Source organism: Aegilops tauschii, chromosome 3 (assembly GCF_002575655.3).
Source record: "Aegilops tauschii subsp. strangulata cultivar AL8/78 chromosome 3, Aet v6.0, whole genome shotgun sequence".
In the NCBI taxonomy this organism is placed as follows: Eukaryota; Viridiplantae; Streptophyta; class Magnoliopsida; order Poales; family Poaceae; genus Aegilops; species Aegilops tauschii.
The window spans coordinates 438,109,102-438,135,503 of NC_053037.3; the positions used below are offsets into that span (position 1 = coordinate 438,109,102).

Sequence of the window (26,402 nt, forward strand, 5' to 3'; positions counted from 1 at the left end):
CGACCAGGAGTAGTTAGGAGGATCCCAGGCAGGAGGCATGCGCCTCTTTCGATCTGTGTCCCAGTTTGTGCTAGCCATCTTATGGCAACTTGTTTAACTTATGTCTGTACTTAGATATTGTTGCTTCCGCTGACTCGTCTATGATCGAGCAATTGTATTAGAGCCCTCGAGGCCCCTGGCTTGTATTATGATGCTTGTATGACTTATTTATGTTTTAGAGTGGTGTTGTGATATCTTCCCGTGAGTCCCTGATCTTGATCGTACACGTTTGTGTGCATGATTAGTGTACGATTGAATCGGGGGCGTCACATGATGCCTATATTCATGATCATTGCCTTAGATATCATCATAACTATGCGCTTTTCTATCAATTGCTCGGCAGTAATTTATTCACCCATCGTAATACATGCTATCTTGAGAGAAGCCACTAGTGAAACCTATGGCCCCCGGGTCTCTTTCTTGTTATATTGCATCCCTTTTATTTACATTGCATCTTGTTTACTATTTTGCAATCTTTACTTTCCAATCTATACAACAAAAATACCAAAAATATTTATCTTATTATCTTTATCATATCTCACTTTTGCGAGTGGCCGTGAAGGGATTGACAACCCCTTTATCGCGTTGGTTGCAAGGTTCTTGATTGTTTGTGCAGGTACTAGGTGACTTGCGTGTTGTCTCCTACTGGATTGATACCTTGGTTCTCAAAAACTGAGGGAAATACTTACGCTACTTTGCTGCGTCACCCTTTCCTCTTCAAGGGAAAACCAACGCATGCTCAAGAGGTAGCAAGAAGGATTCACTTATATCTTTTTAGAGCAGGGTGGTGGTTTTATTTTATAGAAATTATTGATCTCTCATGCTTCACTTATATTATTTTGAGAGTCTTTTAGAACAACATGGTAATTTTCTTTGATTATAAAACTAGTCCTAATATGATGGGCATCCAAGATGGGTATAATAAAAACTTTCATATAAAGTGCATTGAATACTATGAGAAGTTCGATTCTTTATGATTGTTTTGAGATATGAATATGGTGATATTAGAGTCATGCTAGTAGAGTAGTTGTGAATTTGAGAGATACTTGTGTTAAAGTTTGTGATTCCCGTAGCATGCACGTATGTATGTGATGAAGTCAGAGCATGATTTATTTTTTGATTGTCTTCCTTATGAGTGGCGGTCGGGGACGAGCGATGGTCTTTTCCTACCAATCTATCCCCCTAGGAGCATGCGCATAGTACTTCATTTCAATAACTAATAGATTTTTGCAATAAGTATGTGAGTTCTTTATGACTAATGTTGAGTCCATGGATTATACGCACTCTCACCCTTCCACCAATGCTAGCCTCTCTAATACCGCGCAACTTTCGCCGGTATCATACACCCACCATATACCTTCCTCAAAACAGCCTCCATACCTACCTATTATGGCATTTCCATAGCCATTCCGAGATATATTGCCATGCAACTTTCCAGCATTCCGTTTATTATGACATGCTCCATCATTGTCATATTGCTTTGCATGATCATGTAGTTGACATCGTATTTGTGGCAAAGCCACCTTCATAATTCTTTCATACATATCACTCTTGATTCATTGCACATCCCGGTACACCGCTGGAGGCATTCACATAGAGTCATATTTTGTTCTAAGTATTGAGTTGTAATTCTTGAGTTGTAAGTAAATAAAAGTGTGATGATCATCATTAGTAGAGCATTGTCCCAGCGAGGAAAGGATGATGGCGACTATGATTCCCCTACAAGTCGGGATGAGACTCCAGAACAAAAAAAAGAGGCCATAAAAAAGAGAAAAGGCCCAAATAAAAAAATGAAAAATGAGAGAAAAAGAGAGAAGGGACAATGCTACTATCCTTTTACCACACTTGTGCTTCAAAGTAGCACCATGATCTTCATGATAGAGAGTCTCCTATGTTGTCACTTTCATATAGTAGTGGGAATTTTTCATTAGAACTTGGCTTGTATATTCCAATGATGGGCTTCCTCAAATTGCCCTAGCTCTTCGTGAGCAAGCGAGTTGGATGCACACCCACTTAGTTTCGTTTGTTGAGCTTTCATACACTTATTGCTCTAGTGCATCCATTGCATGGCAATCCCTACTCACTCACATTGATATCTATTGATGGGCATCTCCATAGCTCGTTGATACGCCTAGTTGATGTGAGACTATCTTCTCCTTTTTGTCTTCTCCACAACCACCATTCTATCCCACCTATAGTGCTATGTCCATGGCTCACGCTCATGTATTGCCTGAAGATTGAAAAAGTTTGAGAACATCAAAAGTATGAAACAATTGCTTGGCTTGTCATCGGGGTTCTGCATGATTTAAATCTTTTGTGTGATGAACGTAAAGCATAGCCAGACTATATGATTTTGTAGGGATAACTTTCTTTGGCCATGTTATTTTGAGAAGACATTATTGCTTTATTAGTATACTTGAAGTATTATTGTTTTTATGTCAATATTAAACTTTTATTCTAAATCTTATGGATCTGAACATTCATGCGACAGTAAAGAGAATTACATTAATAAATATGCTAGGTAGCATTCCACATCAAAAATTCTATTTTTATCATTTACCTACTCGAGGACGAGCAGGAATTAAGCTTGGGGATGCTTGATACGTCTCCAACGTATCTATAATTCTTTATTGTTCCATGCTATTATATTATCTGTTTTGGATGATTAATGGGGTTTAATATGCTCTTTTATATTATTTTTGGGACTAACCTATTAACCGGAGGCCCAGTGCAAGTTTCTGTTTTTTTGCCTATTTCAGTATTTTGCAGAAAAGGAATACCAAACGGAATCCAAACGGAATGAAACCTTCATGATGATCTTTCTTGGAACAAACGCAATCCAGAAGACTTGGAGTTGAAGTCTGGAACTCCGTGAGGCGGCCACGAGGCAGGAGGGCGCGCCAGGGGGTAGGCACGCCGCCCACCCTCATGGGCCCCACGGAGCTCCACCGACCTATTTCTTTCGCCTATACATACTCTTATACCCTAAAACCATCAGGGGGAGCCACGACACAACTTTTCCACCGCCGCAACCTTCTGTACCCGTGAGATCCCATCTTGGGGCCTTTTCCGGTGATCTGCCGGAGGGGGAATCGGTCATGGAGGGCTTCTACATCAACACCATAGCCTCTCCGATGAAGCGTGAGTAGTTTACCACAAACCTTCGGGTCCATATTTACTAGCTAGATGGCTTCTTCTCTCTCTTTGGTTCTCAATACAAAGTTCTCCTCGATGTTCTTTGGGATCTATTCTATGTAATACTCTTTTGCGGTGTGTTTGCCGAGATCCGATGAATTGTGGATTTATGAACTTGATTATCTATGAATATCATTTGGTTCTTCTCTGAATTCTTATATGCATGATTTGATATCTTTGCAAGTCTCTTCGAATTATCGGTTTAGTTTGGCCTACTAGATTGATCTTTCTTGCAATGGGAGAAGTGCTTAGCTTTGGGTTCAATCTTGCGGTGTCCTTTCCCAGTGACAGCAGGGGCAGCAAGGCACGTATTGAATTGTTGCCATCGAGGATAAAAAGATGGGGTATATATCATATTGCTTGAGTTTATCCCTCTACATCATGTCATCTTGCTTAATGCGTTACTCCGTTCTTGAACTTAATACTCTAGATGCATGCTGGATAGCGGTCGATGTGAGGAGTAATAGTAGTAGATGCAGAATCGTTTCGGTCTACTTGACACGGACGTGATGCCTATATTCATGATCATTGCCTTAGATATCATCATAACTATGCGCTTTTCTATCAATTGCTCGGTAGTAATTTGTTCACCCGCCGTAATACATGCTATCTTGAGAGAAGCCACTAGTGAAACCTATGGCCCCGGGGTCTCTTTCTTATTATATTGCATCTCTTTTATTTACATCGCATCTCGTTTACTATTTTGCAATCTTATTTACTTTCCAATCTATACAACAAAAATACCAACAATATTTATCTTATTATCTTTATCAGATCTCACTTTTGCGAGTGGCCGTGAAGGGATTGACAAGCCCTTTATCGCGTTGGTTGCAAGGTTATTGATTGTTTGTGCAGGTACTAGGTGACTTGCGTGTTTTCTCCTACTGGATTGATACCTTGGTTCTCAAAAACTGAGGGAAATACTTACGCTACTTTGCTGCATCACCCTTTCCTCTTCAAGGGAAAACCAACGCATGCTCAAGAGGTAGCACCTTATGGCAAAAAGTGCCAAGGTAACTGAATGCTACCTGTCTGAGACTAGTGATGATGAATCTGGCGATGAATTTGGACCCATCTACACCAAACTTGCTTCCCTTGCCACTAAACAACAAAGAGCTTTGGAAAAAGTTCAAAATATGCTTAATGAGAGCGATGATATGTTGGGTGAAGAAATGGATCGCACCAAAACTTTGACTAAAAATCTTGAGAGACTTCAGTCCAAGTTTGATAATCTTCAAAGTCATCAGAACACTCTCTTATCTGATCATGAGAAGATTTCTTACGAATTTCTTCAAAGAAAGCAAGATCTTGAAAAGCTAAGGGTGAGTTATGAAGATCTTCAGAAGGAGCATGATTCATTACTTGCTCAACAAATCAGCGCTGCTCAGGAATAATTTATTCCTCCATGTTTGAAGTGCATTGAACGTGAATCTGCTAATTCTTCACCTGAATGTTCAAATGCTTCTACTGCTACAAATTCTTCACATGTCTCTGCTATCACTAATTCCTCACCTGAGGATATTGCTAGTATCACTCACAATACAGGGCTGAAGGAATTGTATATGACAGGCCTGTACAAAAGCCTCAAAGGGCATCAGGCTCTTTGTGATGTGCTTAAAAAGCAGATCCTCAATAGGAACCCTAGGAAAGAGGGTATTGCCTTTGAGAGGAAACTCAATGCTGATGGAACATACTGGAAGCCTGAGCAGTACCCCAAAACCTCATGGGTTGCTGCAAAGGGACCTCCAGTAGATCCATCTACTCTATCTGTCTTTACATGTGAATCTACTCATTCTTCTGATGAGTCATTTGACTCCAACTATAAGTTGTTCAAAAATCAGAATGGTGAAGTATTTGCTAGATATGATGGCACTAACTGCAGGAACGGTTCCCCTATGAAGAAAATCTGGGTTCCCAAAAAGTGCCTTGGAAGTCTTCAGGTGAATGTCATCATGACACCACCTGTGAAGAACAGGAACCCCAGATCCAATCCTTCATATGGACCAAATTCTTCATACGGATCCAAGTCCTCATACGGACAAATTCCTCACGTGGATCAAATTCCTCAAAAGGATCAAAATCCTCATATGAACATCATTGTGCTAACACTTCTATTTCGCAGGGAAGATCTAAGGGCTATGAATATGAGTATTATTCTTCTAACCATTATGTTCATAAGTCCTCGAAGAATTTCTCTGCTTATTCATATGCTTACCCTAACTCCTCTTATGTGAAATGAAGTGGACTGGCTTCTATGCCAGCTTTCTCTTATGGAGCTCGCAGAATGATGAACTCTTTGCCACCCCTTCAGATGTGGTGGTGAAGAAAAAGAACTAATCTCTTATGCAGGGTCAGGTCTCCAGACGTACTTAAACGTCTGAAGAATTTGCTGGAGACCTGAATATGCTTGAAAGGACGCAAGCTAATCATGAAGAAATGAACTTTCATTTCTCACGTCCTCATACTGTTCTATCTGTTCAATTTCTTGATGAAATTGATCTGATGAAATTGATGTCATATTCTTCACTGATGAAGTATATGAGTTCGTAAGTTGCATTAATTCATCTGCAGGATGATCAACCCAAAGCCACTGAGTGGGTCCTCGATAGTGGATGTACAAACCACATGACTGGTGACAAGAATCTATTGATGGATGCTCCCTTATCTCCATCGCATCTGAAGCATATCACCTACGCTGACAAAGGAAAAAAGCAAGGTATTGGGTCTAGGTAAGGTTGCGATCTCAAAGGATCGACACATGGACAAAGTCATGCTTGTCGAGTCCTTAGGATTCAAGCTCATGTCAGTCTCAATGCTTTGTGATCTTGATATGGTTGTTTTCTTTGGCAAGTATTGTTGTGTTGTGATCATGGAAGCTGACCATTCCAAAGTCTACGAAGGCTTTAGGAGAGGAGATCTGTATATTGTTGATTTCTCTACAGGACCACAACCAGCTATATGTCTACTTGCAAAAGCTTCAGAATGCTGGCTATGGCATCGATGACTTGGTCATTCTGGCATGAGAAACTTGCACACGCTCGCGAAGAAGAAGCATGTCATTGGCATTGAGAATGTCAAATTCCTCAAGGATCACTTGTGCGGAGCCTGTGAAGCTGGAAAGATGACCAAGGCCAAGCATCCAGCGAAGACTATCATGACTACCACTCGACCATTTGAATTGCTTCACATGGATCTCTTTGGTCATAACCATTACTCTGCATTCACCAATGAAGCATCTCCATATGGCTTTGTTATTGTTGATGATTACTCTCGTTACACATGGGTCCATATCGTCACTTACAAACGTGAAGTGCAGGAAGTCTTCAAACGATTTTCCTCGAGGCCTTCAACCAACTTTGGTGTGAAGATCAAGCACATCAGAAGTGACAATGGAACTGAGTTCAAGAATACTGGTCTTGATGACTATCTTGATGAACTTGCTATTACTAATGAGTTATCTGCTCCTTATACTCCTCAGCAGAATGGCATCGTGGAGCGCAAGAACAAGACTCTTGTTGAGATGGCTTGCACTATGCTTGATGAATACAAGACACCCCGTCATTTCAGGATTGAGGCAATTGATACTGCGTGCCACATCATCAACAGGGTATATCTTCACAAATTCTTTAAGAAGACTGCATATGAACTCCTCACTGACAAGAAACCCAATGTGAGTTATTTCAAAGTCTTCGGTGCTAAATGTTGGATTAGAGATCCTCATCACAATTCTAAATTTGCACCGAAAGCACATGAAGGTTTTATGCTTGGTTACGGAAAGGACTCGCACACCTACAGAGTCTTCAACACCGTTCACCACAAGGTTGTTGAAACTGTAGATGTGCGGTTCGATGAAACTAATGGCTCGCAAAGAGAGCACCTACCTCCTGTGCTAGATGAACAGTCTCCTCAGGAAACCATCAAGTTCAAGGCTACTGAGGATGTCATTCCTACCGAAGAATCTGGTGAAGAAGTTATTCCAGACCATGAAGAACATCATGCTGGTGCACCTGAAGAAAATGGCTCTGAAGGAAATGCTGATCCAATTCCTCGTCGCCAACCCGCTCATCCTCGAGTTGCAAATGAAATGCAGATTGAGAAAATCATCAGCGACATCAACGCACCAGGTCCTCTCACACGCTCAAAAGCTTCACAGTTGTCTAACTTTTGTGGGCACTTTGCTTTCGTCTCTATCACAGAGCCCACTAAGGTAGATGAAGCATTTCTGGAGCCTGGGTGGATTCAAGCTATGCAAGAGGAATTACATCAGTTCGAGCTCAACAACGGCTGGGAACTTGTCAAGCGACCAGATCCTCGCAAGCACAATATCATCGGCACAAAGTAGATCTACCACAACAAGCAAGATGAAAATGACCTTGTGGTGAGGAATAAGGCACGGCTTGTAGCTCAAGGCTACACACAGGTTGAAGGAATTGATTTCGATGAAACTTTTGCACCTGTTGCTAGACTTGAGGCTATTCGCATATTACTTGCTTATGCTAACCATCATGACATCATCTTATATCAAATGGATGTGAAAAGTGCATTCCTCAATGGTAAGCTTGAGGAAGAAGTATATGTTGCTCAACCCCCAGGTTTTGAAGATCCAAAGCATCCTGACCAAGTCTACAGACTCAATAAGGCCCTCTATGGCCTCAAGCAGGCCCCTCGGGCGTGGTATGATACTTTGAAGGAATTCCTCATGAAGAAAGGCTTCAAACCCGGTTCACTTGACCCAACTCTTTTCACTAAATCTTATGATGGTGAATTGTTTGTGTGCCAAATATATGTTGATGATATCATCTTTGGCTGTACTGACCAATGTTACACTGACGAATTTGGTTATATGATGAGGGAGGAATATGAAATGTCTATGGTGGGAGAATTGAAATTCTTCTTAGGTCTTCAAATTCGTCAACAACGCAATGGCATATTCATATCTCAGGAGAAATACCTCAAAGATGTACTAAGGAAATTCGGCATGCAAGAGTGCAAAGGCGTCAAAATCCCTATGCCCACAAATGGCCATCTATGCACTGATGAAAACGGTACTGACTTCAATCAAAAGGTATACCGCTCCATGATTGGTTCTTTATTGTATTTATGTGCATCTAGGCCGGATATTATGCTTAGTGTTTGCATGTGTGCCCGCTTTCAAGCTACACCGAAGGAATGACACCATAAGGCTGTGAAGCATATTCTTCGGTATCTAGCTCACACCCCAACACTTGGATTATGGTATCCCAAGGGCTCGGCTTTTGATCTCATTGGATATTCAGACTCTGACTATGCTGGTGATCGTGTGGACCGCAAGTCAACATCAGGCACATGCCATTTCCTCGGACGATCCTTAGTCTGTTGGTCCTCGAAGAAACAGAACTGCATATCATTGTCTACTGCTGAAGCTGAGTACATTGCTGCTGGTTCGTGTTGTGCTCAATTGCTATGGATGAAGCAAACCCTCAAGGACTACGGCATCAACATGAAGAATGTGCCACTCTACTGTGACAATGAGAGTGCCATCAAGATTGCTCATAACCAAGTTCAGCACTCGAAGACAAAGCACATTCAGATTCGTCATCATTTTCTTCGTGACCATGTGTTGAAGGGAGACATCTCTATCGAGCACGTGAAGACTGAAGAACAGCTAGCTGATATCTTCACAAAGCCCTTGGATGAGAAGAGATTTAGCAAGTTGCGGTGTGAGCTAAATATCTTAGAATCTTCGAATGTCCTTTGAAAAGGACACACATCCTAACACTTATGCTAAATTGATGACTTAGATGTGCAACACACGAAGTAACTTTTCTCTTCAATCAATGAAGACTAACAATCTAAGTGTGCAGAAATCAATGAAGAATTTGATTCTTAGAGCCCTACGACAATTGTATGTGGCGTCTGAAATCAGCATTCTTATACGGTGGGTCAAGCCACCAACAAAAGTTGAAAATCGTCAATTTGAGTTTTTCTTCATTTATGAAATTCCTCAGTTGTTCAATTTCTTCAACTTTGCAATGTCTTCGCTGTTTCCGTCATTTTTCTTCATTGGCTATATATATATGAGTTTATGTCCTCTACAGCATTCACTTATTGCTATTTCTTCAAGTTGCTTTTTCTGCTAAGTGAATGTAATCGGACCCTCCCCCCTCTATGCTAAACTCAACCCAGTCTGTTAACAAATTCTTCATGTGCGTTCTATTTGAAACCCGTTCAAAATCTTCACTGTGTCCTTGTCAGCTGAAGAATTTGCGAATGAAACATTAAAACTCTTATCTAAATTTTCGGCTTTTGCCGCTCAAATCATTCCACATTCCACGATATGATTATCTATTCACCCATGATCTCACACGATCTCCACCTCACAGTACGTGGGTGACACATGTCGCACAAATGAGAAGGGTCAGGGGCACGTTCGTCCATTTTCCTCGGGTGAGCGGTTTTTCACCTCGACTATAAATACCCCTCACCCTCCTCAGACTGTTTTTACTCCGCTCGACCTCACTCCCTCGCTCGAGCTCTCAAAACCTAGCACCGCCGCTACTTCCATCGTCGCTGGTGAGGAAGAGCTTCGCTGCCTCGACCTCGTCGCCGTCGTACTCACGTCGGCCACAGATTTCTTCACTCCGCCGCCGCCGTAGCTGTCTTCCTCTGCCAAGTTAGGGCGTGGAAGATCTGAACTGACAAGCTTCAAATATACTATTCACAGTTCGTCGTGTTCTTTCTCAAGGGTAATTAAAAGTCATTTTTACTGCCCTTGTTGATTCCTTTGATTTCTACAAATCTTCAAAAGGTGTTTATTCTTCAATCTTCACACTCTAAACACCTTACACAAACATCTGTTCTTGATCTGTTTCCCTAAGCAACATTTTTCTTCAAGATTCCTCAATTGTGTGGATTTCCAATCTATACAACTCTGGAACCTAAGTCAAAGAACGCTTAGTGAAATTCCTCAAGACACATCTGGTCAAATTCCTCAAACTTGTTCTTTTTGCAAAAGCTTCTGAGAACGCATATGACCTCTCCAAATTCTTCGCACCTATACTCTGTTCACAGGTACACATGTCCGCTGCTGAATCACTAAGTTCTCATCAACTTAAATCATTTGCAGCATTCCTCGAAGAAAAGTTACATACCTCATCAGAGAACTCAATTGTTCAGAATCCTCGGCTGAAGAAAATGGCTGATGGCAAGAAACCTTAGAAGGGAGGGAAGAAGTTGGAAGTTAACAATGCTTTTGAGATACCTGAAGACATCTATGCAGGGTACTGCACTCCTCCTCATGAGACAAAGAATGAGCGTAAAGTGCGCATTCAGAGGATAGAGAGGAGATGTGCCAGAGAATGGAGGGAATATCACTATGTCACTCCCAAGTACATGAAGAAATTTGATGTACACCCTCCATGCCCAAGACCTCCATTGGCACCAGACCAAGTAGCTGATCCCTCTAGCATCAGAAGAGGTGAGGAATTTCCTACTGAATGGGCCAAGCGTCAAGCGAAATTGGCCAAAGTGGCCAAAGAGGCAGTGAAGAAATTTAATGAGGATTCTGCTACTGCTGCTGAGGCTTCTGCTAGCAACCCCAAAAAGTCTATGCAAAAGAAGCTAGCTCGCAAGCCCAGTTCTTCACCAATGCCCTCACGGCCCAGCTCATCAATGCCCTCACGGCCAATTCCTCAAGATGCTCCAGTTCCTCAAGTTGCAAAACCCTCTGCTCCTCCGGCAGAGTCCTCAGCACATGTGCATCTCGCCTCGTGTCAAAGGACCACAGGCAAATCAATTGCCTCGGGAGCCTCTACAAGTTCTTCAGCTCCTCCGAATTCCTCAACAGGCCCTACCTTGCTGAAGACCAAGGCCACTGCTGGACGAGGCTCTAGACCAAGTCCTCACAAGAAGCAGGTTGCCTTTCAAGTACCGTCTGATGAAGACGAAGCTGATGATTAGGAACTTGCCGAAATCATCAGAGATAGACAGCAAAGGCCGCTAGAGCCAAAGGAAGTGAAGTTCCTCTCCTACTGGATCCAAAGTTGATCCTTGAGTACATTGATCTCTGGCACAAAGACCCCAACACTCCTATGCCCGACTTCAAGCTGACTCCTGGCCAAAGTCACATGCTGACCGCCTTCATTGGCGAGGAAAAATGGAAGTTTGAGAAGGACAAATAGCTGAAGAAAGCTCAATACAAAAGGGAGCGCTTTCTAAAGAAGAATGTTGTCAAAATGACAACTGATGAACTTGTGGTTGTTCAATCTAAAATCAAAAACCTCGGTGATGAATTTGACACGTACCGTGCTGATTGGCTAGGAGCCATGGTCAGATTCGTCAAGTTGGTTGAAGGATTCACCACCAATGTTGCAGCCCAACGCAACTTGAATCTCCTCAGGCTGAAGCATCTGCTCAGCCGACTGAAGGACATGCCAGCACCGCTGATGAAAATCAGGCTTCTGATGAAAATGAGAGTACCAGGGCTGATGCATCTATTCTAGCCGCTGATGAAATTGCCAGGGCAACCACTAGTGTTGCGCCTCAAGAACAAGCCAGGCCAGCTAAGGCATCAACCGCCGAGCCTGAAGAAACTGAACAAACCAGGCCAACTGCATCAGTTGTGCCTGAGGAAAATGAACCAATTTCCTTTGCTCCTCCTGCACCAACACCAAGTCCAGTTCTTCCTTCCGCATCAAAAGCGAAGAAAATCAAAGCTGCGGAGCGAGCAGCAGTAAAGAAGAGGAAAGCATCTGCTTCATCAATGTCTTCAGCAGCGAAGAAGATGAAGATATTGACAAGCTCTTTTGTGAATCCCATTGATGTTGTTCCTATCTCCAGTATGTCATCGAAGGAACTCGTTCCTTTTGGAGAAGAATATGTGATCCAAAGCGGGTCTGATGAAGATGTTCCTTCTGCTGCTTCTTCAGAGTAGTTGGATAAAGAAATTGAAGTGGATGATATCCCTTCAACTCCAGTTGTTTCATCGCAAGTGCCTCAGTTCACAGCTGAAGAGGCAGACGTTAAAGAATTAAGTGAAGAAGATGAAGACGTGGACATTGGGAGCACCACGCCTGTGATGAATGATGACTTTTGGGAAAGTCAGCACCCCAACTCTCCTTTGTTCACGCCATTGCAACAAATTCCTCAATCCCCAGTGCACACTGAAGTTCAAATGGGCTCTGACGAACCTCACACCACTCCTTCCATTCCTGAAGAAATTCCAGCCATTAGTGCTGATGAAAATGCTGATGAAGAAAAGAAGACCCAGGCTGCAACTGAAGCAGAAACTGAAATTCCTCATCCTGTGGTGCCGGAGAATGTGATTCCTGAGCCTCTAATGACTTTGACTGATACTCCTCAGCCCAAGCCGAAGAATCCCTTCTAAGAAGCAAAACTTCAAGGCTGATGACTTCTTCCACGAGCATGTATTCTTCACAGACTACAATCCCTATGACTCTGCTCACCTACGAAGGAAGCGTTTCTGGACCGCAAGCCAAGCCAACTTCTATTCTTCACTGCTTTTTGATAAGGACAAAGTCTTCGACCATGAGCATATTCCTCATGTGGACATGGAATCCCTGCCTTGCTTCACACCAGTTCTCAGCGTTCTTCACGATGCTGGATTGCTCAACTTCTGCACCGATATCTGTGATTGGAATGAAGAGCTAATTATTCAGTTCTATGCGACGCTGCACATCACAGGAAATGCTAAAGATGTGAACTCTTGGGTGTTGGACTGGATGACAGAAAACACTCACTTCAAAGCACCGGCCTCTGAATTGCTTCATGCCCTGCCTGTCAGTCCTCCCCTTGAAGGTGCTCGTTGTATATATCATGAACCTGAACTCATTGATCACTATATGCAAGTGTTGATGAAGCCACTGAAGCTCGATCAAGCCCCACGGACCAAATTCCTCGTGAAGGAATTGCTATATGTGCCACGGACTGTCTATCGCATTCTGACCAAGACATTGAGTCCAATCAAGGGCCACGACTCGAATGAAGAAGAGGTCGTTGGCATCATGCAGAATCTATTGTTCAACATCATTCATGGTGTTCCTGTCAGCTACCATGATTTCTTCATGAGGACTCTAGCCAATGTTGAATTGTCCCCTTTTGAATTGAAGCCTTACGCTCCCTGGATTATGAGATTCCTCAGATCAAGGTCTTCAATCAATTACAAGGCTGACACACTCAACCATGGCAGCTACTTGTCCCCCATTGAAGTCCTCAAGCGGACATTTTCCTCAGCTGATGAAAAGGGCAAGGCTACTGCTGTTATTGATGAAGGCATTCATCCATTGCATGGTCAGTTCCGCACAGCTGCATCTTACTCCACCAATGATGACTCTGTCGCCAATGCCTCAAAGCAAAATCCTCAAGGCACAGCTCCAAGGGTGATGACTGATCGTGAGCTTCTCCTCGGTCTTCACTAGAAGGTCGATCGCAACCACAGATGAGTTAAGCGTCAGTTTGGTTCAATTCTTCACAACATGACTGCTACGCACAATTCAGTGAAGAAGAACCACTACTACCTCCATGAAGTATTCAATCGCACCTGGGCTGTTCTGTCTCATCTTTATGGTCAAGAAGATCTGAAGCAGATGGGCTTCAAGCAGGACTTTGACTGGTCTCAGCCACCGTCGAAGAAATTTAAGAAAGTCAAAGTTCCTTCTTTGGTAGCCAGCTCATATTCTTCATCTCACGAGACTGGTGAGCATGAAGATTTGGATGACACTGTGGCAGGCCCTACTTCAACAACCGACCCCAGCAACGCTGGCGCTCCTCCATCGTCTTCGTGATATTCTTCAGGGGCGTTAGTTCTCATTTTTCGTCCCTTTTGGTCATTCGATGACAACGGGGGGGGGGATTTGAGTTAGTCTTCAAGCGGGCCTCTATATGGGCGTTTTTTTTCTAAGTTACAACTCTCGTTCTTCTGAAGACTTTATTAGATCGAGTTGTAAACTTAAACCCGATGGTGGTCTGATACTTTTGCTATGTTCTTCTGCATGCTATTTCCTCATATATGTTAATGCACGCATGCTGAATTATATCAATCACCATATTTCATTATCCATTTCAAATTCTTCATATCATATGTTAAATGCGTGTATGAATTACAAGATATAGGGGGAGATCTCCATGATTCTACTCTTCAAATGTGCATTGCTTCAAAAGCAAATTCCTCACTATGCACATCTTCAGGGGGAGTTCTTCTATATCTTGCAATAAAATTCCTCAATATCAGTATTTACACTTCATATGTTTATCCCCGTTGAAAACTTAACCTATATTGTCATCAATCACCAAAAAGGGGGAGATTGTAAGTGCATCTAGTGCCCCTTAGTGATTTTGGTGTATTGAAGACTTATAGGTTAACGGACTAATGTGTTTGTGAGTGTACATAGGTCTATAAGTCTATGAGGAGTTTGACATTTACAGAGAAAGTCGACCCCTAAAAATGAATGTCTTCAACTGAAGACTTCGGATTTCTGAAGACTTTCTGAAGACTTTGAAAGTGAAGAAATTGGCGTGACCGTGAAGACTCTATATTCATGCGAGGAATATGAAGCGTGAAGACTTTGTTTTCGTAGTTTCGTCTTTCTCTTTATTGAGTCATAGGAAACACCGTACTGTTAAAGGGGGTCGAGGAAAAACTAAGGAAAAGTTTCCAAGTGATGCTCATCTCAAAATCCTACACCTACCAATTCTTTCGAGTGAAGCCATTGGAACATGCAGTTCAGTCAATTTCTTCAGTGACAGAGACGAAGTTCTTCCGGTCTCTGAGGAATTTGTTCTGACTGAGGAGTTAGGAATTCGCCAGTGCGGATTGCCTACAAGTGAGGATCATGATAGCCCTGAGGAATTTGATAGTCAAATTTCCGACCGTTGCTGTGCTATGCGCCAGCTGTCCCAAAATATCTACCCACCTAACGGTCATATCATTGTAGGGCATTTATGTCTTATCATGTCGGGCTGCTCCCTAGGCTATAAATAGCCGCCCCCTACAACCACTAGCTGGTGGCTGCTCCGAGAGAAACTAACACTTGTCATTGAGAGCATCCCATCCTCCGAGGACTTTGAGTGAAAATCATGAAGTGAGGAAAACCCAAACCCAAACACCTGCAAAGCCAAAGTGGTTGAGCATCACTGAAGAAATTATTCCTGTGTGGATCCGACGCTTGTTACCTTTGAAGACTGTGCATCTTCCAGACGGTTAGGCATCATGGTCTAGAGCATCCAAGAGGAAATTGTGGATCGCCGAGTGACCGAGTTTGTGAAGGTTTGGAAGTCACCTGAAGACTTACCATGAGTGATTGGGCAAGGTCTGTGTGACCTTAGCTCAAGGAGAATACGGTGAGGACTGTGTGTCCGGGACTGTGTGTCCTCACGTTTAAATACCTAGCCGCTCCAACCAGACGTACAACTGTCACAGCAGTTGGAACTGGTCTACCAAATCACTGTCTTCACCAAGCCTACTGGTTCCATTTCCTCAACCCTTCCATTTCCTCATTACTGTTGTTGTGTGCTTGTTCATATCTGTTTGAAGACTTTGACTGAAGACTTTCTCAATTTCCTCAGTCCAATTTCTTCAGTCTGTTTGTCATCATCCTGTTTATCTTGTGCTTACGCTTTCTGTACTCTGTGTTTGTTTTCATTTCATCATGATATCTATGCTTATGTTATGTTATGACTGCATCTGAGTACCTATTCTGCTGCAAGTAGTTCTTCGCTAAGGAATTTCCTCACCCTGAAATTCCTCAGTGAAGAATTCATAAAAATCGCCTATTCACCCCCCTCTAGTAGACTTAACGCACTTTCACCCCCCGGGAGGTTAATGGGCCACCATGGGCCTTAGTGGAGAAGAGAGAGGGCCGGCCAGGAGGTGGCGCCCCCCCCCCTTGCCAATCCAAATTGGACAAGGGGTGGGGGCGGCGCCCCCTCTTTCCCTCTCCTACACCTCCTCTCTTTCCCCCTTTGCTACTCTGGAAAAGGAAAAAAGGAGAGGGAATCCTACTAGGACTAGGGAGTCCTAGCACATGACTCCCCACACCTGGCGCACCTCCTCCCTGGCCGCCGGCCTCCCCCCTCCTTTATATACGTGGGAGGGGGCACCCCAAAGACACACCAAGTCTTTTCTTTGCCGTGTGCGGTGCCCCCCCCTCCTGAGTTACACACCTCGGTCATATCGTCGTAGTGCTTAGGGCGAAGCCCTGCGCCTGTAACTTCATCATCACCGTCCCCACGCCATCGTACTGACGGAACTCTCCCTCGTCCTCACTGGATCAAGAGCTCGAGGGACGTCCTCGATCTGAACGTGTGCTGAACGCGGAGGTGTCGTACGTTCGATGCTTGGATCGCAAAGACGTTCGACTACATCAACCGCGTTATTAAACGTTTCCGCTTTCGGTCTACGAGGGTACGTGGACACACTCTCCCCTCTTGTTGCTATGCATCACCTAGATAGATCTTGCGTGATCGTAGGAATTTTTTTGAAATACTACGTTGCCCAACAGTGGCATCCGAGCCAGGTCTGTGCGTATATGTTATATGCACGAGTAGAACACAAAGAGTTGTGGGCGATAATAGTCATACTGCTTACCAGCAACGTCTTACTTTGATTCGGCGGTATTGTTGGATGAAGCGGCCTGGACCGACATTACATGACCGTGTTCATGAGACTGGTTCTACCGACATGCTTCGCACACAGGTGGCTGGCGGGTGTCTGTTTCTCCAACTTTAGTTGAATCGAGTTTGACTACGCCCGGTCCTTGTTGAAGGTTAAAATAGCACACTTGACGAAAAATCGTTGTGGTTTTGATGCGTAGGTTAGAACAGTTCTTGCTAGAAGCCCGTAGCAGCCACGTAAAACTAGCAACAACAAAGTAGAGGACGTCTAACTTGTTTTTGCAGGGCATGTTGTGATGTGATATGGTCAAGACGTGATGATATATAAATTGTTGTATGAGATGATTATGTTTTGTAACAGTTATCGGCAACTGGAAGGAGCCTTATGGTTGTCGCTTTATTGTATGAAATGCAATCGCCATGTAATTGCTTTACTTTATCACTAAGCGGTAGCGATACTTGTAGAAGCAATAGTTGGCGAGACGACAACGATGCAACGATGGAGATCAAGGTGTCAAGCAGGTGACGATGGAGATCATAACGGTGCTTTGGAGATGGAGATCAAAGGCACAAGATGATGATGGCCATATCATGTCACATATTTTGATTGCATGTGATGTTTATCTTTTATGCATCTTATTTTGCTTAGTACGGTTGTAGCATTATAAGATGATCACTCACTAAATTTCAAGGTATAAGTGTTCTCCCTGAGTATGCACAGTTGCTACAATTCGTCGTGCCGAGACACCACGTGATGATCGAGTGTGATAAGCTCTACGTTCACATACAATGGGTGCAAGCCAGTTTTGCACACGCAGAATACTCGAGTTAAACTTGACGAGCCTAGCATATGCAGATCTGGCCTCGGAACACTAAGACCGAAAGGTCGAACGTGAATCATATAGTAGATATGATCAACATAGTGATGTTCACCATTAAAAACTACTCCATCTCACATGATGATCGGACATGGTTTAGTTGATTTGGATCACGTGATCATTTAGATGACTAGAGAGATGTCTATCTAAGTGGGAGTTCTTAAGTAATATGATTAATTGAACTTTAATTTATCATGAACTTAGTACCTGATAGTATTTTGCATGTCTATGTTGTTGTAGATCAATGGCCCGTGCTACCGTTCTCTTGAATTTTAATGCGTTCCTAGAGAAAGCTAAGTTGAAAGATGATGGTAGCAACTACACGGACTGGGTCTGTAACTTGAGGATTATCCTCATTGCTGCATAGAAGAATTACGTCCTAGAAGCACCGCTAGGTGCAAGACCCGCTTATCAGGTTGAAGCTTTTTCACATAAGCATAACAGCCCCAAACTTTAAGAAACGACAACTTCGGTTTCTTGCCAAACCACAGTTCATATGGTGTCATCTCAACGGATTTAGATGGTGCCCTATTTAACGTAAATGTTGCCGTCTCTAAAGCATAACCCCAAAACGATAGCGGTAAATCAGTAAGAGACATCATAGATCGTACCATATCCAATAAAGTACAGTTATGATGTTCGGACACACCATTACGCTATGGTGTTCCAGGTGGCGTGAGTTGCGGAACTATTCCGCGTTGTTTCAAATGAAGACCAAACTCATAACTCAAATATTCACCTCCACGATCAGATCGTAGAAACTTTATTTTCTTGTTACGAGGATTTTCCACTTCACTCTGAAATTCTTTGAACTTTTCAAATATTTCGGACTTATGTTTCATCAAGTAGATATACCCATATCTGCTGAAATAATCTATGAAGGTCAGAAAATAACGATACCCGCCGCGAGCCTCAACACTCATCGGACCGCATACATTAGTATGTCTTATTTCCAACAAGTCTATTGCTCGCTCCATTGTTCCGGCGAATGGAGTCTTATTCATCTTGCCCATGAGGCATGGTTCACAAGCATCAAGTGATTCATAATCAAGTGATTCCAAAAGCCCATCAGCATGGAGTTTCTTCATGCGCTTTACACCAATATGACCTAAACGGCAGTGCCACAAATAAGTTGCACTATCATTATTAACATTGCATCTTTTGGCTTCAATATATGAACGTGTGTATCGCTACAATCGAGATTCAACAACAATAGACCACTCACCAAGGGTGCATTACCATAAAAGATATTACTCATATAAATAGAACAACCATTATTCTCTGATTTAAATGAATAACCGTCTCGAATCAAACAAGATCCAGATATAATGTTCATGCTTAACGCTGGCACCAAATAACAATTATTCAGGTCTAAAACTAGTCCCGACGGTAGATGTAGAGGTAGCGTGCCGACGGCGATCACATCGACTTTGGAACCATTTCCCACGCGCATCGTCACCTCGTCCTTAGCCAATCTTTGTTTAATCCGTAGCCCCTGTTTTGAGTTGCAAATATGAGCAATGGAACCAGTATCAAATGCCCAGGCACTAGTACGAGCATTAGTAAGGTACACATCAATAACATGTATATCAAAAATACCTTTCACTTTGTCATCCTTCTTATCCACCAAATACTTGGGGCATTCCCGCTTTCAGTGACAAGTCCCTTTGCAGTACAAGCACTCAGTCTCAGGCTTTGGTCCAGACTTGGGCTTCTTCACTTGAGCAGCAACTTGCTTGCTGTTCTTCTTGAAGTTCCCCTTCTTCCCTTTGCCCTTTTTCTTGAAACTAGTGGTCTTGTTAACCATCAACACTTGATGCTCCTTCTTGATTTCTACCTCCGCAACTTTCAGCATCGCAAAGAGCTCGGGAATTTTCTTATCCATCCCTTGCATATTGTAGTTCATCACGAAGCTTTTGTAGCTTGGTGACACTATCATCAGGAAGATTAACTCCCAGTTGAGCCAAGTGGTTGTGGTACCCAGACATTCTGAGTATATGTTCACTGACAAAACTATTCTCCTCCATCTTGCAGCCGTACGCACACCCCAGACAATTGTTAGCCGTGTGCGGTGCCCCCCTCCACCGTTTACACCCCGGTCATATTTTTGTAGTGCTTAGGCAAAGCCCAGCGGATATCACTTCACCATCACCGTCACCACGCCGTCGTGCTGACGGAACTCATCTACTACCTCGACGTCTTGCTGGATCAAGAAGGCGAGGGACGTCACCGGACTGAATGTGTGCAAAACGCGGAGGTGCTGTGCGTTCGGTACTTGATCGGTTGAAGCGCGAAGAAGTTTGACTACATCAACCGCGTTGTGAAACGCTTCCGCTTACAGTCTATGAGGGTACGCAGACACACTCTCCGTTGCTATGCATTTCGATGGACAGATCATTGCGTGTGCGTAGAAATTTTTTGTTTTCCATGCAACGATTCCCAACAACTCCCTCCCGCCCGAAAATACTTGTCATCAAAATGGATTAAAAGGGGTGTATCTAGAGCTAATATACGTCTAGATACATCCCCTTTTATTCATTTTGATGGCAAGTATTTCCGGACGGAGGGAGTACAACAGAAGCAGGTCGTAGGGTTTTACCTCTTCGAGAGGGCCCGGACCTGGGTAAAAAATCGTGTCCATCATTGTCCTGTTACCATCAAGTTAAGATCACCAACTCGAGACCCCCTACTCGAGATCCGCCGAATTCAACCCCGACGCCTGGCTGACAATTCAGCCACTAGAATACACCAGGTGCCCAAAACAAAGGCAGAGAAAGAGAGGTGGGACAAGTTGAAGGAAGAGAAAAGGAAGCTATAGTTTATGATTGCATGTATGCTTAGAGAGAAGGAGGCCACCAAGGGGAATATCAAGAAGCTTAAGGGGATCTGTGATGAATTTGAGGGATGCTTTGTTGTTCTACCGTTAAATAATATGTTGTTCTGATGAGGAGCGAACCTCGAGACGAGGGTCGTTCCTTTGTTGGCCCGATCTTTCACGGCACAAACCTCCATCGCAGCAAGAACAAGTCGCGGGTTTACGAAGATATTCACAAATCCCACGGAAACAGCACGCCAACCCCTTAATTCGGAGGAATAACATGGACGAACTGTATAGGCTCAGCTTGTAATTCCCTATGCGTAGCGTCGCAGGAACTCACACGCCAGTAGAGATTTTGGGCAAGAATTCTCTAAACTCGATAATGGCCGACGGCCGGAACACACATGATATCTAATTCATCTCAAAATAACCTAACCTTGTACATGGGCGCACCTTGGCTTTTATATCAGCCGGTCCATCTAAAGAAACTTGAGAAACAAGGAAAATCCTATCTCTACTCTCACGGCTAAAGATTAAACAAAACAACTCCAAGACTTGTCTAAAGATAACTATAGGACTCTTAAGAAATTTGCCTTTTACATCTCGGCTGCTTTTATTTTCTAGATAAAATATTACACGATATAGGTGCACCATCTTCACAAAATCAGCTGCTGATGGACCCCATCCGCAGGCTCGTAACGAGAGCACGTCGTGTGGTGAAAGACCCCTGGACTTGGAACGATCTGGTGGGCGAACTCTGCCGAAATTATACTCCATCTTTGTTCTCCGTCTGCTCAACACGCCTCCTTGCTGTTGATGCACACGCACGCTGCATGCATCTAGCAATCCACCATGGGCAAGAGAATCCCGATGTGGTAATCTTGTGTCTGCATGCAATTCAAAAGGACCCAAGCAGTCACGTGCATGTATGATTGCATGCAATTCTTTTCCTGGTACTAATTCTATTTTATTTTTCTCTTGATAATATTCTTTCATCTGAATAGAATCTATCTCACATACTGTAACTTCATCTCTAGCATTAGATATGGCCGTATCATGTTCTAATGTTTAATGAATTTGTAGCACTTGTGCTGTGCTATTTCGGCTGTTGGAACACATGATCACTAACCTGTCGTTTTTTGGACCCGTCTGTGGTAAGCATCCAGCCGAGCCCCAAAGCCATATCACCAATGCGTCTCGGGTGGCCGATCAATGCTAATGCACATCACTGACACATGTTCATGGAAGGGGTCAGTGCTATTCTGATATGCAGTAGTGGTTCACATGAACAATCTTAAACAGTTCACAACAATTCAAACCAAGTCATCCAACAGGACACACGTTTTATCCCAAAAGTTTCAAACGTTTCCATACATGATTTCTCAGTAGTTTTCACCGGCTGTGAAATATTCCACCATTCTTAAACCTTTGACAGCTCTCGTGTCCCTGTTGCAGTTGTTCTTTTAGGCATAGCTTCTACGATCCGCAACATTTGCTCCTAGTCACGCCAAAAAAAAAACATTTGCTCTTAGTTTCAAAATTTGCTACTCCCTCCGATCCATATTAATTGTCATTGATTTAGTACAACTATCTTTTGGGAGTCTGCATGATTCATGTTCTTATATTGCTACTAGCTGGTAATCCAGCATTTTAATTTATTTTGCTCTTGAACTTTGTCTGACACTATCATGGTCCCAGGTTGGGCGTCGTTCGAAAACAAAAATAAATAGTGATGGAGGTGCACGGAAGATCGACTAGCCTCCTTTATTCATAAGTAGCAGGAACCAACGATGCGTAAGCAGATCATCCACTGCTCAAGGGCATCGGTTGATGCTGGGGGTCAAAATACAAGTGGTTAAGCAGCAGATGCGTCAAGGCAGACCCACTGGCCAAGGAAGATCTTGACGCAGTTGATATTGGGGTTGAAGCCGAGGAAATCCTCCTGGGCCAGGCCAGCGCCCTCCGCGATGGAGGAGCAGGTGTCGCCCGACTGAACCGCGTTCACCTTGTTGCAGGTCAGTGCCGGCACCGCCTTCGCCGCATAGCCTGCAAAATGCACAGACACGCACGCGTCCAAAGGGTCAGAGCCATGCGTGCAGCACGGCATGCGGCCGTGCGTGTGCATGGGTGGACAAGCCGGTTGACATGGGCGTACCTCCGTTAACGCTATCGCGCTGCAGCTGCACGGTGATCCTGGCGTGAGCGAGGGTGACCGCCGCTACGAGAAGGGACGCGATCAGGAGAGCGGCGACTCCGTGGTTCTTCGCCATTGCAGATGCAGATGCTGCCGGCGCGAAGGAAGTACAAACTGTATTAGGCTCTGCTTTGCGGTGGTGATGAGAGAGGCTTGCTCTTGCCTTTTTATAACGAGATGGGAGAGGTCACCATCAAGCAGTCACCGCCAGACCGAGCCCCTGGCCCGGATGGCTTCTCCGGTGTCTTTTACAGGCAGTGTTGGCGCACCATAAAAGCTGATCTCATGCGAGCTCTGCAGCAATTCCACGATCTCAATGGCGGCCACAGTTTCAAAGATCTTAATGCTGCAATGGTGGTGCTCATCCCAAAGGCTCCGGATCCAACTGACATGGGTCATTTCCGAACTCCTTTGCAAAGCTCGTCGCCAAGATCCTATCCCTGCGCCTCGCCCCAAAGCTTGGCAGTCTGATCTCTCCAGCGCAAAGTGCCTTCCTGAAGACTAGATGCATCCATGATAGTTTTCTGTTCGTCAAAAATGCCACACGCAGCCTGCACCGTAGAAAGAAGCCTGCACTGCTCTTCAAGATGGATATTGCAAAGAAGTTCGATTCAATCTCATGGGAGTATCTACTTGAGCTACTTCAGAAGCTAGGTTTTTCTGCCCGATGGCATGATTGGATCGCTCTGCTGCTGCGATCATCCTCCTCTGTAGTCCTTCTAAATGGTGTCGAGGGCGAGCTGATAGACCACCACAGAGGGCTACGTCAAGGCGACCCGCTCTCCCCCTTCCTCTTCATCCTTGCCATCGACACGTTACAGCGGATTCTAGACCGTGCTGCTGCCCTGGGATACCTGGCGCCACTTCCTGGGCGCGACTTCAAGCTGCGCGTTAGCCTCTATGCGGACGATGCAATCATCTTCTCCAACCCATGCAACGAGGAGGTATCCTGCCTGCTAACTATCCTGGAGAAATTTGGGGAGGCCACGGGTCTGCGCGTAAACCCTTCAAAATCCACAGTCACGCCTATCCAATGCCACTCTTTGGACCTAGATGGCATTCTGCAAGGTTTCCCCGGCCGGCGAACAGGTTTCCCGATCACATATTTAGGTCTGCCAATCTCCTTAGGAAGACTGAAGAAGGTGCACCTCCAGTTCATCTTTGATCGCATCAAGGCTAAGCTAGCAGGATGGAAGGGGAGACTAATGAACAGCGCGGGCCGGCGAGCGCTTGTCTGCTCTGTGCTTTTAGCCATTCCTGTCTTCGCGCTCACTGCAATCAAAGCCTCGGCTGGAGTCTTGAAGGATATTGCCAAGATATGCAGGCGTTTCCTTTGGGCTCAGGAAGAGAAGTTGTCCGGCGGTAAATGCAAAGTCAACTGGGAGACGGTCTGCTCCCCGATCGATCTTGGCGGATTAGGAGTTCTAGATAGTGCAAAATTCGCAAGGGCACTGCGGCTGCGATGGCTATGGCTATCGTGGGATGAGGTTGCCCGGCCATGGACTGGTTTTCCCTTGCCGTGTGATGACCAGGATCGCGAGCTCTTTGCTGCTCCAACAAGCGTCTCTATTGGCAATGGCGAGCGCGCACTCTTTTGGGAATCCACCTGGCTGGGACCGCTGCCGCCAAAGGCGATTGCACCCTCTCTCTTTGCCCGATGTAGGTGCAAGAATCGCACCGTCAAGGACGCGGTGCAAGGACAAAAATGGATTCAAGACATCCGCCGCCCACCCTTCTCGGACGCCAACATCTTTGAATTCAGGAGGTTATGGAATATGATCAACGACGCCCAGGTCTCCCTGCAGCCAGATGTGCCAGACAACATCACCTGGAAGACAACCCACTCTGGCACATATACAGCGCAACAGCCGCTTACAAGCTCCAGTTCGCGGGTCGGATAGGATCAGATTTCGCAACCATGTTCTGGAAGGCCTGGGCTCCTCCATGCTGCAAATTCTTCACCTGGCTGTTGATGCTCGATAGGCTGTGGTGCGCTGATAGGCTGCAAAGGCGCGGGTGGCTAAATGACTACTTCTGCCCGCTGTGTGTTCGGAACCTTGAATCATCTGTGCACCTGCTATGGCAATGTCCGGTGGCACGGACGATCTGGGCTGCCGCGGCAGGATGGCACGGCTGCGCTGCTCTTGCTCCAAGCACCTGGCCAGAGGGTGACAGATCAGAGATATACTGGGCACACATCATCGACAACACCCAGGCAGAGCATCGCAAAAGAATCAGGTCGCTCACCATGCTCATCACATGGGAACTATGGCTGGAGCGGAACCGTAGGGTTTTCCACAAGAAGATCGCCGCGCCCTGGGCCGTCATCCAAGTAGTGCGGGGATCCCTGGAGGCATGGAGATTGGCGGGAGCGAAATGTTTGCAGCACCTTTTCGGGAACCCAACGTGAGAGATCACTCAAGCGTGGCCTAGGGGCCCTGCCTTTTTTCCTTCTCTTTCTTTTTCTCCTTAAACCGCGGCAGCGCCCTTGTAAATATTGCTTCCTACCCTCATAATATAATGGCTAGCAATTGCTGGCGGCTTCAAAAAAAAAGAGATGGGAGAGGTAAGCAAAGTTGATAAGATGCATGCAACAAAAAGATACATACCCGGGGCCTTGGAAACTGCGTCCAGAGCGTGGATAGTAGTATGGACATCGCGTTGAGGCCAAGCCGGCCAGTGGTCTGGTGATTTGGTCATCCATGAGACCATGACCAAGTGAACAGAGGAAGGGTTTATGATTTCTATGAAACCAGATTGGCATGTTTATACAGCACGATCAATTATTTGTTCGGTTTTACTGGTTGGCAACTGAAATTTTTTCAAGCGCCAGTCACCTTCTTCGCACAGCCCTGACGCTAGTGGCGATTCTACTAGGAGTGACTTTATAAGCAAGTCCTCAAAATAAATGCTATTATTACTTGGTCAGCTAAACATATCGCTTGATAATTATACTGAGGTGCTTTTACATGCAACCATTTCAATGCATTTAGCTCTAAAATTGTGTTTAGTCCATACCAAATTCGAAATTTGCATATGAAAATTTTCCGGAATTGTTGTTTGTTGTTTTCGGTCTCATTTAAACTTGCCTAGACAGGTAGTTTGCTCATGCTTCACCTTTTGCCATGTTTACCAACATTAGTATTGTCGAGTGCATAAACGGGAGCGAACTAAATATTTAAATGTGGAGTTTCGTCAATATGCAACCCGTTGCATATTGAGCTTCACTTAATGTGCCTCGGATGTTGCAAAAAAAGGGTTGTGCTCGACGGACATGCCTCGTCGCATCGTCGGCCGCTTCACTTCTTCTACGTCAACAAGATCCCGAGCACGCGCGGTCTTGAAGCAGTCGGTAGCCACCTTCCCCTCATTTCCATGCAAAAACAACGACATGGCCCTGGACTTCAGCATCAGCAGGTCGGCGGGCTCCAGAGGCGAGCAGTGCGCCATTCCTTTGTTTCGGCGGCTGCAACTAACATATCATATGACGACAAGATGTGAGAGACAAACAAGGGAGAAAGACGGACGAGAGAGAGTGGAAGAGAAACAAAGGATAAGGTAGGAGACGTGTGAGACGAGATATTTCTTGAAATAATGGAAGTGGTGTGTGGGTCCACGGGTGACGCGTGCCACACAACCGAGGCGGTGACGCTGGCCGTTTTCAGTGCCA

At 44.7% G+C, this 26,402-nt stretch overlaps 1 protein-coding gene across 1 annotated transcript; it reads left to right on the plus strand.

The window, feature by feature from the left end:
* Positions 1 to 24,650: 24,650 nt before the first annotated feature.
* LOC120975907 (uncharacterized) lies at positions 24,651 to 25,142 on the plus strand. Its single transcript, XM_073511929.1, has one exon. It carries the CDS (start codon positions 24,651 to 24,653, stop codon positions 25,140 to 25,142), a length of 492 nt encoding a protein of 163 aa, XP_073368030.1.
* The last annotated feature ends 1,260 nt before the right edge of the window (positions 25,143 to 26,402 follow it).

Bases quoted from the DNA above. Each gene is read 5' to 3' on its own strand.
- LOC120975907 (XM_073511929.1), top strand. From the start codon at position 24,651: ATGTTCTGGAAGGCCTGGGCTCCTCCATGCTGCAAATTCTTCACCTGG.